The following is a 21,551-nucleotide window of genomic DNA, read 5'->3' as shown; positions in this document are numbered from 1 at the left end:
CATCAGTCCTTGATGTAAAATGTTAAACATGGAACAACAGGGTTTTATTCATTAAAACAATTTTTGTTCTTTAGAATCAGCAAAAATGGCCTGTTGCTCAAAGTGCACAAGAAGGTCTTGGCAGCAGCAAGATGAAGAAAAGGAAAACCTAACTTTCCACTCAGATTGCAACATCCAACTTCTGGCATACCAGCAAACTCACATCAGCTTGAGGAGCAAAATGTCAGCCAAGTTTTAGTATTTTATCTTTCATTTGTGGAATTTATATGCAGCTGCTAAGGCCAAATTCTCTTCTCAGTATTTTAAAATTCAGATTCTTTTGTTCAAAGGGATATGTGGTATCCACAGGATACTGTGAGACAGGGAACCACAGCTTCCAATCCCAGCACTAAAAGTAGCTCCCCTCCTGGCCTTAAATCAGGAAGAGAAAGGGATGAATAAAATAAATAAACAGGTAGCTGTAACACTAACCTTTCAATTTCAGAGCATGTTATGGGATATTGAAATAATGGTCACAAGATGTTCTAAAGACCAGAAGAGCTAAATGCTAATTACTTTGTGGATCTCTTTTTTCTCAGGAGGCAACTCTAGACAGCAACATTATCTTCAGAAGTCAAACATGAATCCACTCTACAAACTCTGTACTTCCAGTTAGAAATAGGAGGTGGTCAGTGCTGACTTCATCCTAATCCATTTCTGCATATCTACTCATACAACCATCACTCAAATACACCCAGACACAGGTCCATCTTCCCACACCCTTCTACCTTCTGATGGGGCGAGAGGATCCCTTAACTGTGCCACCTTCATAGTCTTTAAGAACATTTCTAAACTTGGGTGCTTTACAGTCACTCTCGCTGCAAGCAGAAAATTATGTAAATGATTGTTGTTACAGCATTCTCTGCCAATATTTTTCTAACAATGTGCTACTGCTAAAAAGGAATGTAAATTATTCAGCTTCCATGACATTTAATGAAGTCTTTAATGTACAATGGTGTCTCTCAGATGTTTTGGGTTGTTTTTTTAATTCCAAAATAAGCTTCAAAGATTTCTGGATAAACAAAAAAATGTCACAAAAGTCACCCAGAACACTAATAAATGAAATGTTAATACTCTCTGCTTTCAACTACTACCACGGGAGACTTGCATTTTTAAGGATGGCATCATTTTATCTTCCTAGCTGGTTTTCATATAGAGGGTCACAGGGCACCACTTTCCACTCTTATATCCCAAGTCAACCTCTTGAGTCTTCTGGGCACCAAGTGCAGATTTTCCTTTGTTTCCTATACTTGTTTCAGTATATAGCTGTAAACATCCTACCAACTGGATAAAGATGCAAGTACAGTCAAAAATCTATGTTTTGTTACAGCTGCTAAAGGAATGCTAATTGCAACACTCCCAGGCTAGCTGAACATCTGCTGCCAACAACACACAGCAAAGTGGGCATCCCAGCCACCCTGAAAATAGAAAGGTGTGAGAGCACATGCATCTATAAACAGAGAAAGAGACGATCGAGGAAATCAAAACGTTGTCAGATTTATATACTTTGTGTATTTTAAAAATTGCATGAAGAATAAGGCTGAATCAAAGTATCTCAAAAGCATATGCAAAACTGAACGTTGCCCTAGAGACGTGGAATGGGGACAGGATTGTATCTAACAGAGGGGAGAGAAAGGAAGAGGGGTGGCTGCTGCTCCTGCCGCACTGGTAGGAATGACAGGTGCTGCTCTTCTGGGGAAGGTCGGTTCTTCTTGGTAGCCATTGCCCTCAAACCATTCCTTGCTAGCAGCGGCAGCAGCAAACGTGGCTTTCTCAGAAGCACAGGGCTGAGGGTCCCTGGCTGTCTGCACTCCGTGGCAGCTTGCTTTGCCTGGAGTGATTCTAGTGAAGACAGAACACCAGGGAGCAAATGAAAAACAGAAAAATCAAACACTGCAGTACAGGCTTCTGCGGTCTCTTGCAGAGCTAACGTCCTTGTGACTGTTAAAGGCACTTAATGAACATTTCAAGGGAAAAATACCCTCATTTCCCACTCTCTAAAATTGATTCAAAGTACAGCAGCTTTTAGAAATTTTCCCATTTTCAGTCTCCGTAACAGGCACAAGTTAAATGACTCTGACTCCTGATTAAAGATGCGTGGGGGGCAGGCTGCTGCACGGGTGACTACGTAGCACGGCCACACTTGCAGGACAAGTGTCCGGGACGAGCCACCCGGGTTTCCCTTCAGTTCCTCGACTTAGTGCCAGGCGCCAGCAGGAGGCCGGGTTTTTCTCTGGAAATCGCCGGTAATCACGCCTAACACCCGCGTAGCGCTCCGGGAGCAGCCGCCAGCCGCAGGCACAGCATCCCTCACCTCTGCCTCAGTCCCCAGGGTGAGGAGGAGGAGGAGGAAGAGCCGAGGGCAAGGCGGGCGGCCCGGCGCGGGGTACCGCAGGGGAACTCGCTCTCGCCGCGCCTCAAACTCCCTCCCTCCCTGCCGAAAGCGGCGGGGCTCGGCCTCCGACCGGCGGTTCCCTCACGGAGGGGCAGCTTCGGCCCGCCTCGCGGCGATGCGGCGGAGGGAGGAGCGAGGGGCGGCGGAGGGATAGGAGGGGTAGGAGCGAGGTGGGCAGGCTCCCCCCTCAGGCACACAGCGCGGGGGGGGGTGGGCACGGGCCCCGCGCCGCCACCGCGTTCGCGCCTTCCCGCCCCTGCCCAATGCGCGCGCGCGCAGCACCCCCCTCCTCGCCCCGGCCGCCCCCCCGCAGCTGCCGCCGAGCCTCCGTGTCACGTGCCCGCCTTGCCCTCCGCGGCAGCCAATGGGCGGCGCGCCGCGGGCCGCAGGCCTTTATAAAGCGCCGCGCAGCGCGCTGGCCGCAGGCGTGAGGCGGTCGTGGCGGCTGTCGGGGGTTGGGAGCGGCGGGGGTGTGTGGGTGTTTTGGGCCGTTCGGTCCCTCGACCCGCTTACCTGTTCCGCCCGGGGAGCCGGGCTGAGCCGTCCGGGAAGGGGCCAGGTCTGTGCCCGCGCGGCCCAGGGAAGAGGGGGTCGTGCCAGAAGGCGGGCGGCTGGGGAGGGGCGGCCATGTCGGGGCCGCTCGGCGCCTGAGGGGGGGGGTAGCGGTCTGCGCCGCGGCGACGCCCAGAGCTGGCGGGCGGGCCCTGTCCGCGGCCAGCGGGAGCGGCATCCCGCCTCTGCCGAAGGGAGAGCGGGGCTGGCGGGGGGCTCGGCGCCTGGGGGGGCGGGGGCAGAGGCTGCCGAGCTCTCGGCGGGCTGCTCCGGGCGCGCCGCTGCGGAGCTGGCTCGCTCCCATCGCCAGGCGGGCGGCGGCGGCAGAAGGGCTGCGCGGTGTGTGTGTCTCCTCTCTGTCGTCCTCCCTCCGTGTCGGAGCTCTCCGCCTTCTCTAACAAACTCTGCTTTGCTTCTCCCCCGCCCCTCGGGCTTCTGCTTTGTGGATGTTGGCGGCTTCTTGTTGTGACAGGAGAATGTGTGTGTGCCCTGGGCCCAGGCGGATCGGTATGTACCTCGCGCCGGTTCTCGCTGGAGCGCTGGGCTCGGGGGTCGGATGGGACCCGGGGTAGCGACTGCCAGGCTGGGCTGTGCCCGAGGGTTGGGGCCTGGCCGGAGGGAAGGATTAACGGTTTTGCTTGTGTTGAATGCTTCTTGTTTCTCCTTTCCTCCTGCCCCGTCCTCTCCAACAGGCTAATTCATTCAGGTCTGTCAAGTTCATGAAAGGCACCGGGGGTAAGTGTTTTTACTTGGAGCCACGGGTGTCTTTGGCACAGTTACGGCTGGTGTTTTGAGGGAACCTCTATGCAGGATCAGTCGGCCTTAATAGTACTGTTATAAGAAGGCTTGATTAAAAGAAGGGGTAATATTTTCTCCATTTTATCAGCGTAGTACTGCAAAACTCATAAATTGATCATCTGACTCTATTGGCTATATTCCTAGCTTGAAAAGTAGTGTTTGTACCCTGTTCTGGGCTTGGAGAGGTATACTGGCTTGATTCTGATCTGACAAATCTTGATAGGATTGTAAAATTTTCACTTAATCTCTTTTATTTCTCTGCCATCTTTTGAATAACTGTAACGAACTTGGGATCTTAAAAGTAATTAAGTGCTAGCTGAAGTGTTATATTTGGGGCATCAATGTTGCAGGGACAAATGGGAGAGAGTATAACTTCAGCTTGGCAAACTTGGAATTTCTCTTTGACTTAATCAATTAGGGTTTATTAAATCTGATATGTGAAACAGACTGGTGTTTTAAGCTGACATGGTTCTACTGTAAAAGATACAGTCTGTGGAAGATTTGAGGCCAGCTTCTTAGTACTTCCTCTTGAATTTCATGTGGTACTTGATAACCTAATGATTAAAAACCAGCAAAATATCCTCTGGTGGCACTGCAGAACCCCTATAACAGTTGTACACTTTTATTTTCGCTTCATCATGGATCAACAAAAAAACTGTCTGAACACGGTGGCGCCATGAACGCAAATGCTTAGCAGTCAGATGAACTTGATTTAGTTGTCTAATGGGAGACCAGCACTGAATGAGAGGTGCTGCTGTAGGCCAGGCACATCAGTAGAACCCTGAGGTTACAATTCTGTAAGAAAAATAACTGCTTTTAAATGTCATGTAAAGAAATATACGTAACTGTTACCATAATAGCTCCCTTATAATTAGAAGGCAATCTATATTTGGAGTTGCAGTTTACTTCTATTATGCTGTATGCATGTGAAGTCTGGGCTGGAGAAATAGTTTCTGGGAAGCAAATGGCTAACATGAATTTAGTATGTGTCTGGAAGTTCAAGCCAATACACTGCTGCTGAGTGCCTGGACAGCTGGCTGTGGTCCACAGAACTACAACTGGAGCTCTTCCGGGTGGCTGAACAACAGAAAACTGGCCAGTTCAGTCTTCATGGCTGTCAGTGAGGTCAATGAACAAAAAATTTGTGAAAATGTTAAGACTGACAGTCGCTCATTAATACTGGGAAGTCAGTGGAGTGGTAGAAACATGAATTCCAGCTTACTTTCAGCACTTGGGTATCTTGTGATAGAGATGGGCTCCACTCCTGATTATTTAAGGATGGCAAGCAAGCTTGGAGGGAAGAATGTGACTTACTGCCTTTTGTTGCAACACAGAGTGGGGTGAAGCTTCATATATTTCCAGACACTTCTCAACTGGTCTTGGTGATTGGAATCCTGTGGCAGAAGCTATGGAAAGCTTACAGAATAGTGATCACAGAATGCAGTTCCTTCTGTGGTGCATAATTCTTCAGATTGAGTATATATAAGGGCTTACTGCATATTTTATAGGGCTTGTGTCTCATCTGAAATACTGGTATGCCTGCTTGGCTTAAAGCACCCTGGACAACACAGCAATATCCATTTATTTGGTAGAACAGTTAAAGCTGAGATACAGTGGTGCTGATAGACTGGTACTTAGGACTGCAGTAAGCCTTGTGTAAGATAACTTGTAATGGTCTTTTCTAAGAAGCAGCTTTTATAGTGAAACTTATAAAAGCTGGAAAGAGAAAATTGAATTCCCTTTAACCACGTGTACTTCAGAAAGCACAGTTCAAACCTTTTTCCACTATGGAACTGTTTTTTCAAGTACAACATTAAAAGACTTCCGGCTACTGAGGCATAGTGAATAAGGGATTTAAGAAGCACTCATGTTAATGTTGTGATTCAGTTTGTAAATGGGGGCAGGGAAGTGTATGTTAGAATAGTCTGTCTTGAGAAGAATGAAATTATAAGTTTTTAGATGTGGCAAAAAGTAGAAGAATACATTTCTTGGATGCAGTGCTTAATAGTTTATCTTAACACTGAACTAGCTTTAGGCTATTGTGCAGGGCTCTGTTGTAGTCATGGAAGCAAACGCAGCTTGCATATAATTCTTCAATTGACTAGCTTTCTAAAGCAGTTTGTAATCCTAAAACTTACTGGGGTAGCTGAGCTGGTGGTAGGAGAGATATATCTCCTTTCTACCTCTTGTGGTTTTGTCTGATAAGCTAGAAAATTCCTGCATAGACCACTGTGGCTGTTTTGTGTGTGTACACCATGGTGTTATGCAGGCTTGAACTTTTATATGTAAAAGCGGGGAGAAAACAAAACCTGCTGCTGACTTGTGATTGTCTAAAGAATGTGACCTACAAGTTGCTTTTGTCATCTAAACCATCTTCATCTTAAACCCAGTTGTATGTCACCTCAAAGTTGTTTCTTGAATCTGTTAGGTGCTTTCTCTTCAGCCTTATAGAAAGTTTTCCTCCCTGTGTGACTCTACCTGGTCTGGCTCTGTCAGCTGGGAAATCAGCAGGAAAACAAATTCCACAAGTCTTGTGGAAGGTGGCAATACTGTAGCATGCTTCATGCTAAGCATTGTCTTAACGTTCTGTTTGAAGTTGCATTGTCTGGATGTTTTCACTTCCTGCCTGCTGAGTGGATATAAGAGCTAAAATATGCATGCTGAACTTAATTATGGTATACCTTTTTTGTTGTAGCCCAATGTGGTATCTACAGACAAGTACCTCAATACCTTTTCTGTCTCAAGGCCTGTGAAGCTATGAACTTCCTATCATAAGCAACTGTGTTAGGGGCTGTAAATGTCTTAACACAGAGTTCTGGGGAAAAAAAATCTGTTTTCTGTCCCCCTAAGCATAGTTGTTCTCTTGTCTTTCAGCAATTCCAGTCCGAAGCTCCAGGCTACCATTGTTGTCTGATGCCATGCCAGCACCGGCTCATCTGTTTCCGTTGATTCGTAACTGCGAGATTAGCAGAATATGCAGTACTGTGTGTTACTGCCACCATAAACATCTCTGTTGTTTATCATCTCATTTTGCTCATGGTCACTTCAGATATGCACCTCAGAAGAAATTTGCAGCACTTTATAGGCCAAAGGAGAACTTTAATCACTTTATTCATGCAAGGGATTATGCTTCTGCACCACAGAGGTTTTACCTCACTCCTCCACAGGTCAACAGTATTCTGAAGGCAAATGAGTACAGTTTCAAAGTTCCAGAATTTGATGGTAAAAATGTAAGTTCTGTTCTTGGCTTTGATAGCAACCAGTTGCCTGCTAATGCTCCAATAGAAGACAGGAGGAGTGCTGCCACTTGCTTACAGACAAGAGGGATGCTTCTGGGTGTGTTTGATGGCCATGCAGGCTGTGCTTGTGCTCAAGCTGTCAGTGAAAGACTGTTTTACTACATTGCTGTCTCTTTGTTACCTCATGAGACTTTACTTGAAATAGAAAATGCTGTGGAAAGTGGCAGAGCTCTGCTGCCCATTTTACAGTGGCATAAGCATCCCAATGATTACTTTAGCAAAGAAGCCTCCAAGCTTTACTTCAGTAGTCTAAGAACTTACTGGCAGGAGCTGATTGATCTCAACAGTGGAGAGACTACAGATGTGAAAGAAGCTTTAATTAATGCTTTTAAGAGGCTCGATAATGATATTTCTTTGGAAGCTCAAGTAGGAGATCCCAATTCTTTTCTTAACTACCTAGTACTGCGAGTAGCATTTTCTGGTGCAACTGCCTGTGTGGCCCATGTGGATGGTGTTGACTTGCACATTGCCAACACGGGTGACAGTAGGGCAATGCTTGGGGTTCAGGAAGAAGATGGATCGTGGTCCGCAGTTAATCTGTCCTATGACCACAATGCACAAAACGAACATGAAGTGGAACGTGTGAAAATGGAGCATCCAAAGTCTGAAGAGAAAAGTCTTGTGAAACAAGATCGTCTCTTAGGTCTCCTGATGCCTTTCAGAGCTTTTGGTGATGTGAAGTTTAAATGGAGTATTGAACTACAGAAGAGAGTAGTAGAATCGGGCCCTGATCAGCTGAATGACAATGAATATACAAAGTTTATTCCTCCAAACTATCACACTCCCCCATACCTCACAGCTGAACCAGAAGTCATACATCACAAATTACGGCCACAAGACAAGTTCCTGGTTTTGGCCACAGATGGGCTGTGGGAGACAATGCACAGGCAAGATGTGGCTAGAATTGTAGGGGAGTACCTCACTGGTGTTCACCATCAACAGCCAATAGCTGTTGGTGGCTATAAGGTAACTTTGGGACAGATGCATGGTCTCTTAACAGAAAGGAGAGCAAGAATCTCTTCAGTATTTGAAGATCAGAATGCAGCAACTCACCTGATACGTCATGCAGTGGGTAACAATGAGTTTGGCACCGTGGATCATGAGCGACTGTCCAAGATGCTTAGTCTTCCAGAAGAGCTGGCTCGAATGTATAGAGATGACATTACAATTATTGTGGTGCAGTTCAACTCGCATGTTATAGGTGCATGTCAAAATGAGGAACTGTGAATTGAATGTAGTGAACTAGTTGCCAAAGTTGTAACAATGGCCAGTATGAGCAGCAAATAAAAAACAACCACCCAACAATAAAACTCCCTAACCCCCCCTCAGCAGATTTAGCCTGTCTTGTTCCTGCATTCCCCCAGAGCTCTAAATATGTGGGAAGTGCTATTGACCTAATACAAACTTGAAGAGGATGTTGCAGCTTGGGAAAAGTGTGTTTTTTTGTAATAACTTTGCACTATTGATTTCATGAATGCTGCTAGAACGATGTCTTGAATTTGGCAGACTTGGATGGGGGCAGGAAGGAGGATAAAGAATTAACTATCAAAGATTTGGCTGTTCAAAAAATAAATCCTGTTTATAAGTATCTACAAATATCTACACATTATCTTAAAGATAAGATGAGTAAAAAGGGATTTTGTTGAATTCTTACAGGGCTAATTTTTGCGAAGGAGATGAGGCTGTTAGTGAACATATTGTCTGCTGTTTCTAAGTGGAATGTTACTTTAACCAAGTCTTCAGTGTAACAAAGTTGTCTAACTTTCATATAGACAATGTCATTAACTTCAGGATGTTTGTCTAAGTGTTGGACTTTCAATGCAGGTCTAAGCCATAATCAGTACCTGAGATTCTGTTACAGCTTAATTGTATCTTTTCACGGTAACTTTGAATTCCTTGTGCATTAATAGTTTTTTGGCTGTGGTTTCTGCACAACTTGTAGGGCAATAATACATTACAACATGCAGTAAGATATCAGATAACTTTGTGGAGAACTTCAGTTGGCAGTATGAAGAAATTTCCAATACTTTTCAAAAAGTGTCGTTGGTCAAGATTTGTGTTGGCTTTCCTAAAGGTCATGTCCTTCATGGACTCCACCCCTGTCTGATGTTACTTATCTGGTAAATAAATTTTTCATCTGGAAAGATCAGGAAATCATTAACCTCTTTGTGGCTTTGTAATTTGCACTCATCTTCACCTTGACTATTTCAAATGGTCACATATTGGATGTCTTGCACTTGAACTCATATTTGTAAGTTGGGTTAACAAATTATAAAAATTGAAGTAATGCTTGTAAATAGTGTTTTAGTTGGGAAATGTAACCGGCATTGCATGTGTATGTTTAATGGTTTTTCCTAGCAACTTCTTTATTAGTAGCTCTGTGTTTCTGAACAGCTGGTGTATGCATGTTCTTACAGTCCAGAACACTGTCATAGAGCAGTCTCTGAAATGGGTTGCTCTGACTTATAGTGGTTGAATTTGAAATTAAAAGGTTGGCTATAATTCGCATGCCTGAAGTTGTTGGGCTTTAACTGTAAAAAAGTAGGGACCGACAACTGAAGTCAGCATTGCCTCTATTTTAGGTATGTTGCATTGTATGCAGGTTTATAACCTGCCCTAGGTTAAAATCTCAAATGCTGGATCAAATATCAGCTCTTGATGACCAAGAGAACACGTGTAACTTGATTCTTGTGTTAAGAGAACAACAGGTCAGCTTATTTTACTTTACCATGGTGTTTCAGCTAAAATACCTCCCTAGTCTTCATCATAGGTAGTTAAAATGACACTTTAAAAACCTAGCATATTTTGGTTAAGTAATTTGGCACTTTTAAATAGAAATATTGCCAATTAATGCTACTGTTACAGAGGGTACACTTAGCTGAACAATGAACCTGTGCTATAGTAAACATTGGCTCATCAAACTCAAAAATGCTACGTATACTTAGTGGCCTGCAGCTTTATATGTCTGGTTTTTTGCGCAGCCTTAAATATCAGGATCAATGTTGCTGCAAGGTTAATGATATCTGAGTTCATTCAAGATGTGCACAGCCCTTTATTTGAAGGGGAAAGGGAACTCTGAAATGCTTAGACAAGTACTGGCTGTTGACATTGCTTCTGTATGTTGTGTTTTGGTGACTGTATCATTAGCTAGGTCATAGACTTTATGCTCTATCATTCAAATGCAGTATGTATCTAAGCTGTTGCAGTATTTAACTTTTCATACTTTTTTACTGTTAAAGCTCTATTACATGTATTGATGTATTTAACCTATGATTATTGATATGGATTTGGTACAAGTCATAGCTAGAAGAAAGAAACATTGGTCCCATGGATACAACTTTTATTGAGGAAAAGCTGCTTTTTGCAATAAAGATGTGTATGTATGGGGTCAGACAAAATAATATGTATTGCTTGGAGACTTGCTCAGTATGTATGCAGTGAACAGACACAGCATAACTGCCTGCTGAACAGGTGGTCTGAACAAATATCTTTTAACAGATTCCAATAAAATGATCAATTACGCAGAAATTGATGTGTATTGGCTTGATATAGAATGTGATAGCTATTTTGCTAGGGCTGAAGGTTGTGGATTACTTGTCGTTCGTGAATGTACTCTGTGTAGACACTGTTATGAATAGACCAAATGGCCAAACACGGTATAAATGGAAACAGACTCGGGATTGGACTTCAGAGGCTTGAACCTCTGCATCGGGCATGCTGGTGCTGCCGCCCTCTGGCAGCAAAGCTCAGACCTTTCCGTCAATGTCACTGCATGTCTCTGTTCCCATCATCTCATGATGACTTTCGGTGGCAATGCTACACGTAGAGCAGCATAATTCGAGATCATTACTTTGTCGACTGTACCCTATACAAAGCAATACAACATGTTGTAAACAATGTGAAATATTTATGTGCAGATTGAAATGGCATAAGAAAGACTTGATGGTAACCTAGATGGACGTTGATCTTCTGCTGCAGGTGGGTGACATGTTCTGTTTGTGTTGTCTCCCAGACTTGTTGCATTGCAGAAAGTGTGGCTACTTAGGGGGGATGCTGTGATTAATTTTCTAAATGGAGGTTTTACAGCTGCAAATACATGGCTCAACCATCCTTCTGGGTTGGTTGGCACAAGTGTTCAAGTTCACCTTTAAATCTTAAATCTTAAATCTTTAAAACTGTTCTAGATGAGTGTGTTGGCAGAACTGTTTAACAGTAACACAAGGCAAGAGTGGAAGGTCTTTTCTTAGTCTTGGCAGTCCTGGATTAATGGCTGGACTTGACGATCTCAAAGGTCTTTTCTAACCTAAATTCTCTGATTCTATGCTTCCAATTTAAGGCTCTGTTAACTCTGTTCCCTTGTGTTCAAAATATGTGCGTTATATTTGCACATACATACATACGTATAATTTGGACACCTACTGTTATAACTTCTGTATTCTCTATTTGCCTCTTGTGTGCATGACTTGGGAAGTACAGAGCTTACAAAATTATTTTCCCTTTCCATTAATTTTCTCATTGCAGGGCAGAGTTTTGCATATAGCAAACTTTTAAAACATGACACATACAGCAAGGAGCATAGTCTTATCACTAAATGTTGTTTGTCATTATACTCTTAAACTCAGGTCCTTGTACTTAAAACAATTCTGGAGCAGGAAGATACCTGGTAACTATTTCTGGTAAGTGCTCTGCCAAATGGCTAGTCTGCTCTGCCCTTCTTCAGTGGGAAGCCATATTGGTAATGAGATGCTGGCATAGATGGATAATTCCAGTTTCTATTTTAAACATCTGTGGTGTCCAAAGCTCCCTGATGCAGACAATCCACCTGGTTTCATGACTGATGAATACATGCCATCTGATTTGCACCAGTGACCTTTGTGAGCATGGACTGCTGAATGCCATGATCAGTGCTGTGCACAGCAGCCCAAGAACAGCATTTTGCTAGCACAAGGTGGTCTGGGATGCCAAGGTAGTTGGCATCTTTTACTTGCCACGTTAGATCTTGTGTAAGAAACTTGTGCAGCTCCTGGTTGTTGTTCAGTAATGTATAAACAAATAAAATATGTGGAGCTGGAAGGTGTGGCTAAAATGCCTCATCTTCAATTTCCTGACGCTTAGAATGAAGCACATGCTATGGGTGCGAGTAACTTTCTTCTAGCCTGCCAGATGGCATGCTGCAGCTTGATGATGTTCTCTTGCTGTATGTATAGTGAAGAACTTCGGTTTAGCTTAGCAAAATGAGGAAGTCCAAAGTGTCTGTCTCCAGAGAAGATAATCTGTATTCTGCTGAGAGGTGCTTCAGGTGTGGTAGCGTTTCCCCGAACTGTTTTGGCTGCTGCTGCTTTATGCTCTGTTTAGAGGCTTAAATACAGAAGTTAAGGAGAGAGTTCATTGTTGTGTATGTGGTCCTATGTTAAAACAAATATGCTTAAAATGAAGCAGACATTGGAATGAATACATTCATGGTTTCTCACGCTAGGTTAACTGTTTTGTCCTTTTCCCCTGTTTTTAATTGAAAGCTCTCCTTTGCCAAGTGCCTTCAGTTTCAGGATCTTCCCAATTGTTTTGTTTTTTATTCAACAGTGATTGCAGGATGTATTGATGTCTTTTCTAGGACTAAAGTATTTGTGCAGGAAAAAGGCTTGCTAATGTGTTCTGGATTAAATTATTTATTCAACAGCTACAGTATATTTAATTGCTGTGCAAACAAGTAATATTGTCCCTTTGTCCGGAGCATGTTGTCAGATAAAATGTATGTAAACTCATTGGTAGAATATTTCTCGGCTTACCATTAACCTGATTTATCAAATCTTGATGAGGAGTTATTTCTTTAGTTTACACCTTTAAAATACAGTGTTAATTAGCCTGTAGTTTAAAGCTAAACAGGAATGTTCTGTCATCATACCTCTGCAGTAGAGGAAACACAAAGGTGCAGGGTGGCTGTAGACTATTTTGGGATAGTTCTCCCATTACATGTTGGGGGCGTGGTGGTGGTGGAAAAACAAATGAAATGTGTATCTGTTCTTATGGTTCCTAGTGTGAATAAGTAATCACAGGTTGCAGGGGTGTTTTATGCAGGAAGCTTTTTGCTACCATCATGGTGGATCTTCCTTTGAACAAAAATTATCCTTTATTTATAGACCTTCTATTAGATCTTTTTAGCTAGGAAATCCTATTTAATAAAACTTGCTAATGCCAAACTTTTTATATAGCATCATGAACAAGCTGTTCATTTTTAATATCCTATATCTAGGTAGCACTTTATGTACTGTCTCACCTCTTAATTGCAAAATTAATCCAGTAAAGTCTGTCTAACCTTCAAATCACATGATACTGAAAGACAAGGAAAATTATTAATAGAAAACAGGGAAGTCCTTGATGTTACCAGGCAGCACCCCATGAGCTGACACACAACCACTCAGTTTCATTCAAAAGCTTTGTATGTTAATGAAATGAGTCAGCTCCCTATGTCTTTGGTCTTTGTCAGAGCTGTTGCAAGCCTATAATCATTAATTCTGTAGGTCTCTCCTGCTGCCCATCCCTGGTACTTCCTTGCCCGATGTGGTGTCTCAACAGCTGGGCTAATATAAAAATACTGGTTTTCCAGGACTTTATGGATTATATGAAAGCTTATTAAGGTGGCTAATGGTAATCAGTCAGTGTTCCTAGTTTTCAGACAGCTGTGAGAGGAGTGAATGGTGCTTCCGTAACAGCAGCCTCTTCTAGAGGGAGGAGAAGGTAAACCTTCATTCATCTCTTAACAAAAACGGGCTGCTCTACAGAAGACCCAGCTATAGGGGAGCAGTGCGTAACAGGGTTATATTACTCCCGCTAAGAAGCGAGGTGTATTAATCTGTACAGCATGCTGCATCAATACAGCCCTCCTGCAAAACTCAGCGTTTTCCCATGGATATTTAGTCACTGTCTGTTGTGGGTAGATACCAGCTTTGTCTTAAGACACCTCAACTTGGATACTTCTGTGTGTGCCTACATACTGGGTGTTGAAGCTCCTGTTAACAGGTAGCAGAGCTGTATTCAGTGCATGCTGTGGAGTCTCAATAGTTATTCAGCCTACTCCACACCTACATTAAACTCCATTGAGTGTAATAGAAGCTTAGTCACCTTGGCCACATATAGGCAGCTCCATTTAGGTGTTGTCTGGAGGCAAATCTTAACTATTCTTTCCAGTGTATGCAAGGATACAGTGATCCTGCAGTTTTTGCATCTGCCACTTCTGCGTAATAACTGTTATCTAGGTTCTTAAATTGTGTTGTACCTAACGTACTTCCAAGAGGCCCTATTCTAAGGGCCTGTTCTTGCCCTTTGGCCCTGTAGTTATATGGAAGTGCATATGAAAGCCCAGTGGCAACACTTGTGTTGCTCTACACAGGTGCTGTGCAGGATATGGCTGTCATGAGCTATGACGTGCTGCTATTGCCCCAAGGAGTCCCTTCGCTTTGCCTGTTACAGAGCCCTGCTGGTGTTTAACAGTTAAGTGAGCAGTGTGTTTTCCTTGGCGTAACCCTCTGAAACCTGCGCTTGCAACAGAGTTCAGCATTCCTTCTAGTTTGAATGAGTAGGAATCTATAGTAAAGCTCACAACACAGCTGATCAAGGAATTTGTTCTATTTATTCTACTACTAAGCTCAATGGTAAGGACAGGTCTGTAGAAAAGATAATCCAGGCCTTTACATAGTTCCCCTTTATCTGAAAAAGAAATAAAAACACACTGTCTCCCCAATTCAGGAATTTTTTATCAAAATAGTCCAGCTTGTAAAAGGCCAAAATACTATGGAAAAAAACAACCCTAACTTGTAGTTGGTAGTACAGAGGGGAAAAGTCTTCTAGCAGGCAGGTTGGCAGCACTGTAATGGGGCAATGGCAGTCAGACTGCTGCCAAACTGCGTCAGGGAATCTGGTCTAGAAACGGACACTGAGGTGCCATGCACTGCTTAGCGAGCACTGACATGAAAGAGTCTGAGAAGCTGTCTAGCTCAATGTCAGAAAGATAGATAAGCATTAAAAAATGGTGGGTGTTTGACACACACTTGACAGTCTTTTTTTGTGGGTTTTTTATATTTGGGCCGTGCTTATATAACGTCATGCCAAGTCGTCTTCAGCAGGTGAAAAGAATCTATATTCCACAGAATTGATGCAAGGTATGCACTTCTTAGAGCTGCAGAAGGCTACTGACTACTCCTCATTCTTTGTCAAGAGTATGCAAGGAACTACTATGAAAATCCACTAAACAGAAAGGTACAAGGAGGAGAGAAAGTCATTCAAGATTAGGCCCCCCAAAATAACAAAAATTTTTCAGACTGGTAGCTGGCAAACATTCATGCTGGTATCATGGCATGGTAAAGCCACTGTAGCAAACAACATTTGTGAATTAAAATTGTCTGAGTTCAAACAGTTGGAATATATCATTACTGAATTTGGTAAAAGACACAATTCAGAGAATTTTGATGCCTGCTTTATTAGGGCCATAGCACTCCGGCATTTCTATTTCCTAATGCAGCAGCTCACAGGAGCCTTTGAAGCATGTCACAGCAGTGAGATTAAAAGGTCAGTGATGAAGTCAGGGAATCATGAAAGTCCCTTTGATAGGAGATCAAGTGTTTGCAGGATTCTTGCAGGAAGGGTGCTTGGAAGCTCTCACTCAGTGCAGCAGCTAACTCTTAAAAATAAAAAATAGGGAAGATTTGTCTAGCTAATGAAGAGACAGAGAAAGCACGTCATGAACTGTGAGGCAATGACTGAAATGGCAGCGAGTAGTTAGGTTCAGAAAAGGAACAGAACGTGGGAGTTTTTCTGAGTACACAGGTGCAATGGATGTGAATCCTAAAAAAACCCCACCAGGATAAAGTAGGAAAATGGAAGGAGGAAAAAATCATGTCATAATGCATTTTTAAAGTTGAAATTGTACATGTGAAAACTTACATGTGTGTCACAACATGCAGAAGGCAGCACAATAAACTATGATGATATCAGTGATGGTTATGAATAGAAAGATGCTGTATCAGTTACTGCTGGTGTCATGGTTCAGCTCAGAAGGAAAAAACAGCCACAAACCAAAAAGCAAACAGCATGCTGCATGTGAGATCAGAAACAGCTGAATGCCCAAGCTGAAGACCAAAAAAGCTGCTGCTTTAAAAAAAAAAAAAAAGCCAAACAATGTACAAGTGCTGTTGTTTTGATTTTATTTTTTTAAATGATGTTTGCTTTACTGTTTTTGTGCAAACATGGTAACAGAGATACAGGTTATCAAGAGAAATGTATGAGTGCAGGAAATTTTAAAAACTAAGGACTGTGCACATTACATAACAGTACCTTTCTGATTTTTACATTGCCATCTCAGTGCAGAAGAAAGGAAGCTGTGAGAAAGGAGGAAAAAAAGGATCAGAAAGACTAAGAGGAAAGCAATGATATTCAGAGCTGAGGAACACCCATTGAAAGGAAGGGAGAACAGAAGTGGCACACAAGTTCATGTAGCTGCTTTAATGCATTGTCAAGGATAACACAGTCAGTCTATTACATCTTTTTCTTTGTACTACAGCCTCATGGGAATTATTTTTCTCTATTCCCTTTTGTTTTTGTGCCACTTGATTTTCTTTTTCTAAAAGTCTTCTTGTTTGAATGATGGCTGTATGGTTTTTCAGAGATTTTTTGGGCCCTAAGGCTGTGCTTGTAGACTATGGGAAGTTATTTGGCATACAATGTCGTTAAAAGCAACTATATGCTGAGATTTCCATGGTGGTTAAAATGCAAAACCAGAAGTTTTGCTCTCATGCATTGCACCAGTTGCTGCTGAAATTAATACTAATCATTGTGGTATTCCCTTGCTCAACAAGTTTTTCTAGTTCTCCATACCTGGGTGAATGCTGCTATCCTGAAGATAGAGTTGATTTTGTTTATCTTAAATCACCCTCACTCAAGAGAAGAGCATGCTGTGGGTATGTATGTGTCTTCGGGGCACCTGGGGATCCTGCCAGTCATCAGAGACAGCTGGGTCAAGTACTACTGAGAGGGGAGTAATTAATCAGGTGACAGAGTTGTTGCAAAACTGGGTGCATCATGTGATGTTTGGTAGCTACAGCTTTATAGGCAAATAACTAAAATTTTATCATAAGATGGTTTTGGGGAATATTTCATTTCCAGAAACTTCCTCTGAGATAAATTTAGTTCCTGAAATATTCCACTGGTGGGGGTTTGGTAGCACAGTGAATAAGCCTGTATTGGTGATGTGACTGTGTGGGCAGAACCTGCCAGGAACATAAGTCCAACATGCATTTGGACTTTGCAATAGTGGATTGTTCAATTGACTGCATTAAGCAGAATATGAGGTTGTAGAGTATTAGGTTAGCAGGGACAATAATATATTCAGACCCAACAGCAAAGCAGGACAGGAATGTAAACCCCAAAGATAATAAAAAAAATTGACACAGATCTTAGGTGTAATAACTTAATGGGCAGTCCTATATTTTAATACAGTAAAAACATTATTAGTCTGGATGAAAGATTATAAAATGTGAAGTAAAATATCCATTTCCAGCTGGGGGAAAAAACCTAAACCAGCAACAAAAATTAAATATTTTCCACTGTAAGTTCGAAGTTTTCTTGTAAAAGAGGGGTAAAAGGAAATAAAAAACCTAGTGACTAATAATGACAGAGAAAATGTTTGATCAAATTGGTACCAGTTCTGATCTACTGATTTTAAAAACCAATCGACTTATACAAGATATGGGTCTTTACAGGTGTATTTGTAGGACAAAACTAAGAAACATTGTAAGTTACAATGGCTGCTAAAGGAATTCTGGATTCAAAATGTGTATTAATTTTCATATGCTTAATTCCATTCACACAAATTAATTTGCTGAATTACTGCTCGGAGGAGCAATGAAAAGAGCAGGCTAGTTTTATTTTTTTCTTAAAATTTGAGTCAAACTAAACCAGTATTTTGTCACTTAATAATTTGAATAAACTCCTCCCAAACACTTTACATCAGCTCTTTACTATTCATTCCTTCATGATCTGTAATTAGTCACTTGAATCAGAAAAAGAAAGGGTCAGAATAAGGAGGAAATTGTGGTTTGAAGTTTTCTTAAGAAGTCAAGTGATTTAAAAAATGGGCTGTGGAGTTCTTTGAAGCAACACAAACTCTGAGTTAATTTCCTCAATCTATTTTCACAGAATCACAGAATGGTTGAGGTTGGCAGGGGCCTCTGGACATCTAATCCAACCCTCCTGCTCAACCTCCCAGTCAGAGAAACTGCTGTCACAGCTCAGTCAAGTGGACCAAAGCTTCAGGTGGGTCAAGGGAAGTTTGGATAAAGCAAGCCTGGCAAGCCTCAGTCCTGAGGCCTTGCAAACTCAGTACAGCGCCTGTGGCCTGTTACTAGCAATGGCTATGCTGTATTGCAGGGCTATGTGATTACGAAGTCCCAGTCACCTTGTCCCTCAGCGGTTTGGAGGTGGTCTCCAGCAATACTTGCTCCATCACCCTCCAGGGGACAGAGATGAGGCTGATCAGCCTGTAGTTCCCTGTGTCCTCCTACTTGCCCTTGAAGACAGGAGTGATAGTTGCTCTTTTCTACTGTTCAGGAACCTCTCCTGATCACTATAACCTTTCAAAGATAATAAAAAGTGGCCTCAAAATGGCGTCAGCTAGTACTCTCAGAAGGTATGGATGCATACCATGAGGCCCCATGGACTTTAGTATGCCCCCACACTTTTGTTTTAAAGTGTTTCTTAACTTGATCTTCCTCCACTTCTCTTACTTCAGACTTTCTCAGAGGTTTCAGGAGCATGGGATTCCTGAAGATTGGTCTCGCCAGTAAAAAAACAAAACAAGGGTGGTACTGACTACCTCAGCTTTCTCCATATAATTTTTTTACCTACACCATTCAGTAGCAGGCCCACATTTTCCCTGGTCTTCCTTTTGCAGCTGAAACACTTGTAGAAGTCCTTCTTGCTGATCTCTACATCCCTTGCCAGATTCAACTCCAGATGGGTTTTGGCTTTCCTGTCCCTGCATGCTGGGACAGTGTCTCTATATTCCTCACAGGTCACCTGCCCTTGCTTCTATCTCTTGCATGCTTCCTTTTTCTATTTGAGCTTTGTCAGGGTCTCCTTGCTCATCCTTGCAGCCACCTGCTGCCTTTGCTTGATTTCCTGCACATCAAGGTGGGTTGTTCTGGAGCTAGAAGAAGTGATACTTGCAGACCAGCTGGCTCTCCTGGTCCCCTCTCCTTTCTAGGGAGGCACTGGATTTTTCCAAGTAGGTACTTAAGGGCCCACAGTCTACTCTCCTGAAGTCCAGAGGCTGATCGTGCTACTTACCTTGTTCCCTCCTTTTAGAATCCTCCACCTTTCACGGCCACTGCAGCCAAAGCTGCCTGTGACCTTCACATCCCCAGTGAGTTCTTCCTTGGTTGTACGTGTGGGGTCCAGGAGGGCACTTGCTCTTGTTGGCTCTGTGATCATCTTCATTAAGAAGTTCTCATCAGTGCACTCCAATAATCCCCGGATTGTTTCTGCCCTTCTGGGCTGACCCACCAGCCAATATCATGGTGGGGCAGTTTTTTTAGAATGTAAAAATTCAGCATTTAATCAACTTCATTAAAACAGTCTTGGCTCTTGTGAAAGTACTTGTTTCTGAATAATGCAAAGAGCACAAGAAAAAGACTATAGCCATAAGATTTTTTTTCTGAAGTCTTAAAAAACAGCTCAGGTAATTTTATTTTGCAGAGTGGGCAGCAAATTAAGAAAACAAAGTAATCAGGATAGCAACAGGCAGATAAAAAGAGAGAAACCACTTACCTTACTCTGAATTCTGGGTACATAAAACAAATGTATAAACAAGAAGGAAAAACCGTGCTGCTTTTAGAGAAAGTGAGTCAGCTGAGAATTGAGCTGTCACCCATTTACGTGAACGATGTCTTGAATGAAACCCCAGCTCAAATGAATTCAAGAGAAATTCTTGCAGGTTCTCATGAGGCATCTGGCAGCCTTTTACTAGTCTTTGACAGAAATGGATTTTGTTCCTTGCTCTGCCAGGCATGACTGGGTAACCATAGGCAAGTTGCGCAAGATGGAGTTGTGAAACATGGACACTTTAATTTGCAAACCCCAGGCTTTGCATTACAATTGCAAAGCCTGTGCCTGTGCAGGCTCAGAGTGCACATGCATCCTTTTGACTTCAAATGGCTCTCTGAAGACTCAGGCATCTGAAAATCAGGCAAGGGAAATCACAACTGAACAGGCACTTTGCATGCTTGCCCATCTTCCCTGATGTGTCAGTTCTACAGATTTTTATAGCCATAAAATAGTGATGAGGTTATTTACAAAGCCACTGCCAAGTTGAACTAAGCTTTTTGGGATATACTGCAATTAGCACAGTACATTAGAAATGCAAACTGCTGTTACGCATTCATATAATAACTTTATTTTACTGTGTAAAACTTTCCACTAAACTTTGCTGTTTTCTTTCAGCATCATCCAATAGTCTCCAGGGGACCAATTTTGCTTAATCGCACCTTCTTGCCCAGACAAAACGCATTCAGCATTATAACTACTACAGTTTAAGAAAAAGCCAAACCAGGCTACAGTAACACAGCAATCAGCCTGTGAGATTAGTTAGGTGCTTTTATTTGATTTTGTAGGCTCTTGTTTGTAGGCAGTTGGTCTTTGATGTTCCTTCTGTTTGGGTTTGTTTCCAGTTATGAAACATCTGTTCTCCCAGTAATTGGGAAAAGTTGGGATAATGTACTTAGGAAAACATCCCCTGACTGGTGAATCGTCTTCCTGATGGGAGTTTTGCTGAAAGAAACACTTTTTCTTTAGACAAGCAGTGATTATTCACTTGTCTGTTTAGCTAGCTAACCAGAACTGCCAGTCTTTTTTTTTTGTAATGAATTATTTGTAAATTGGGCTCCTCCTCATGGGTAATGTTGGTAGCCCTTTGCTGGGCAAACTGGGCTGATCTGTGCAAGTTGCCTAGGTTTAAAAACAGCAAATTGTTAAGGATTAATATGCAAACAATAACCTCACTTCACACCTGAGGTTGATGTGCAAGCCCTGGAGGCAGCTGATGGTTATGTGCTCTGCAGGTGTGTTTGTGAAGAGCCAGCACAAGGCAGTGGGAAGCGAGATGCTCTCCTCAGGCCAGCAAAGCTTTTAATCACAGCTGCCCTGTTAGAAAATAAGCAGTGGCCTAAGCTCCAATGGCTGCAAGGCGCCGTGGCCTAAGCTCCAATGGCTGCAAGGCGCTGTGGCAGATACAAGCAAATTTCCCCACTACCCTTAATTCTGAATTAATTTTACATTAGCTGGAGGTGCTGCTCCTAACAGCAGCAGGCTTGGCAACAGCAAGAATCCTGAAAGGAAACGCTGCTCTGTGTCCTGAACCGGTACACAATGGCAGTGACCCAGTCTGCCCACAGTTTTATTTCATGGTGATTTTTCAGTCAAAT

At 42.7% G+C, this 21,551-nt stretch overlaps 2 protein-coding genes across 6 annotated transcripts; one reads left to right on the top strand and one right to left on the bottom strand.

Annotated features, from left to right (window-relative positions):
• Positions 1–1,010: 1,010 nt before the first annotated feature.
• On the bottom strand, positions 1,011–3,290 carry LOC129784178 (uncharacterized). Its single transcript, XM_055800366.1, has 2 exons — positions 2,948–3,290; positions 1,011–1,881 (listed from the first exon to the last, which is right to left on the bottom strand). Exons 1-2 carry the CDS (start codon positions 3,288–3,290, stop codon positions 1,625–1,627), a joined length of 600 nt encoding a protein of 199 aa, XP_055656341.1. The 3' UTR covers positions 1,011–1,624.
• Positions 2,041–10,611, top strand: PDP1 (pyruvate dehydrogenase phosphatase catalytic subunit 1). 5 transcript variants are annotated; one of them, XM_055800362.1, is made up of 3 exons: positions 2,841–2,993; positions 3,459–3,493; positions 6,659–10,611. In XM_055800362.1, exons 2-3 carry the CDS (start codon positions 3,463–3,465, stop codon positions 8,308–8,310), a joined length of 1,683 nt encoding a protein of 560 aa, XP_055656337.1. In that variant the 5' UTR covers positions 2,841–2,993; positions 3,459–3,462; the 3' UTR covers positions 8,311–10,611. The 5 variants fall into 5 exon arrangements, with proteins under 5 accessions (XP_055656339.1, XP_055656337.1, XP_055656338.1 ...); XM_055800364.1 differs by lacking the exons at positions 2,841–2,993; positions 3,459–3,493 and adding an exon at positions 2,041–2,372; XM_055800363.1 differs by lacking the exon at positions 3,459–3,493 and having other exon boundaries at positions 2,844–2,993.
• The last annotated feature ends 10,940 nt before the right edge of the window (positions 10,612–21,551 follow it).

This window comes from Falco peregrinus, chromosome 3 (genome assembly GCF_023634155.1).
Source record: "Falco peregrinus isolate bFalPer1 chromosome 3, bFalPer1.pri, whole genome shotgun sequence".
NCBI lineage: Eukaryota > Metazoa > Chordata > Aves > Falconiformes > Falconidae > Falco > Falco peregrinus.
The sequence above is the reverse complement of the archived record's forward strand: the minus strand, read 5'-3'. Positions and strand labels throughout refer to the sequence as shown.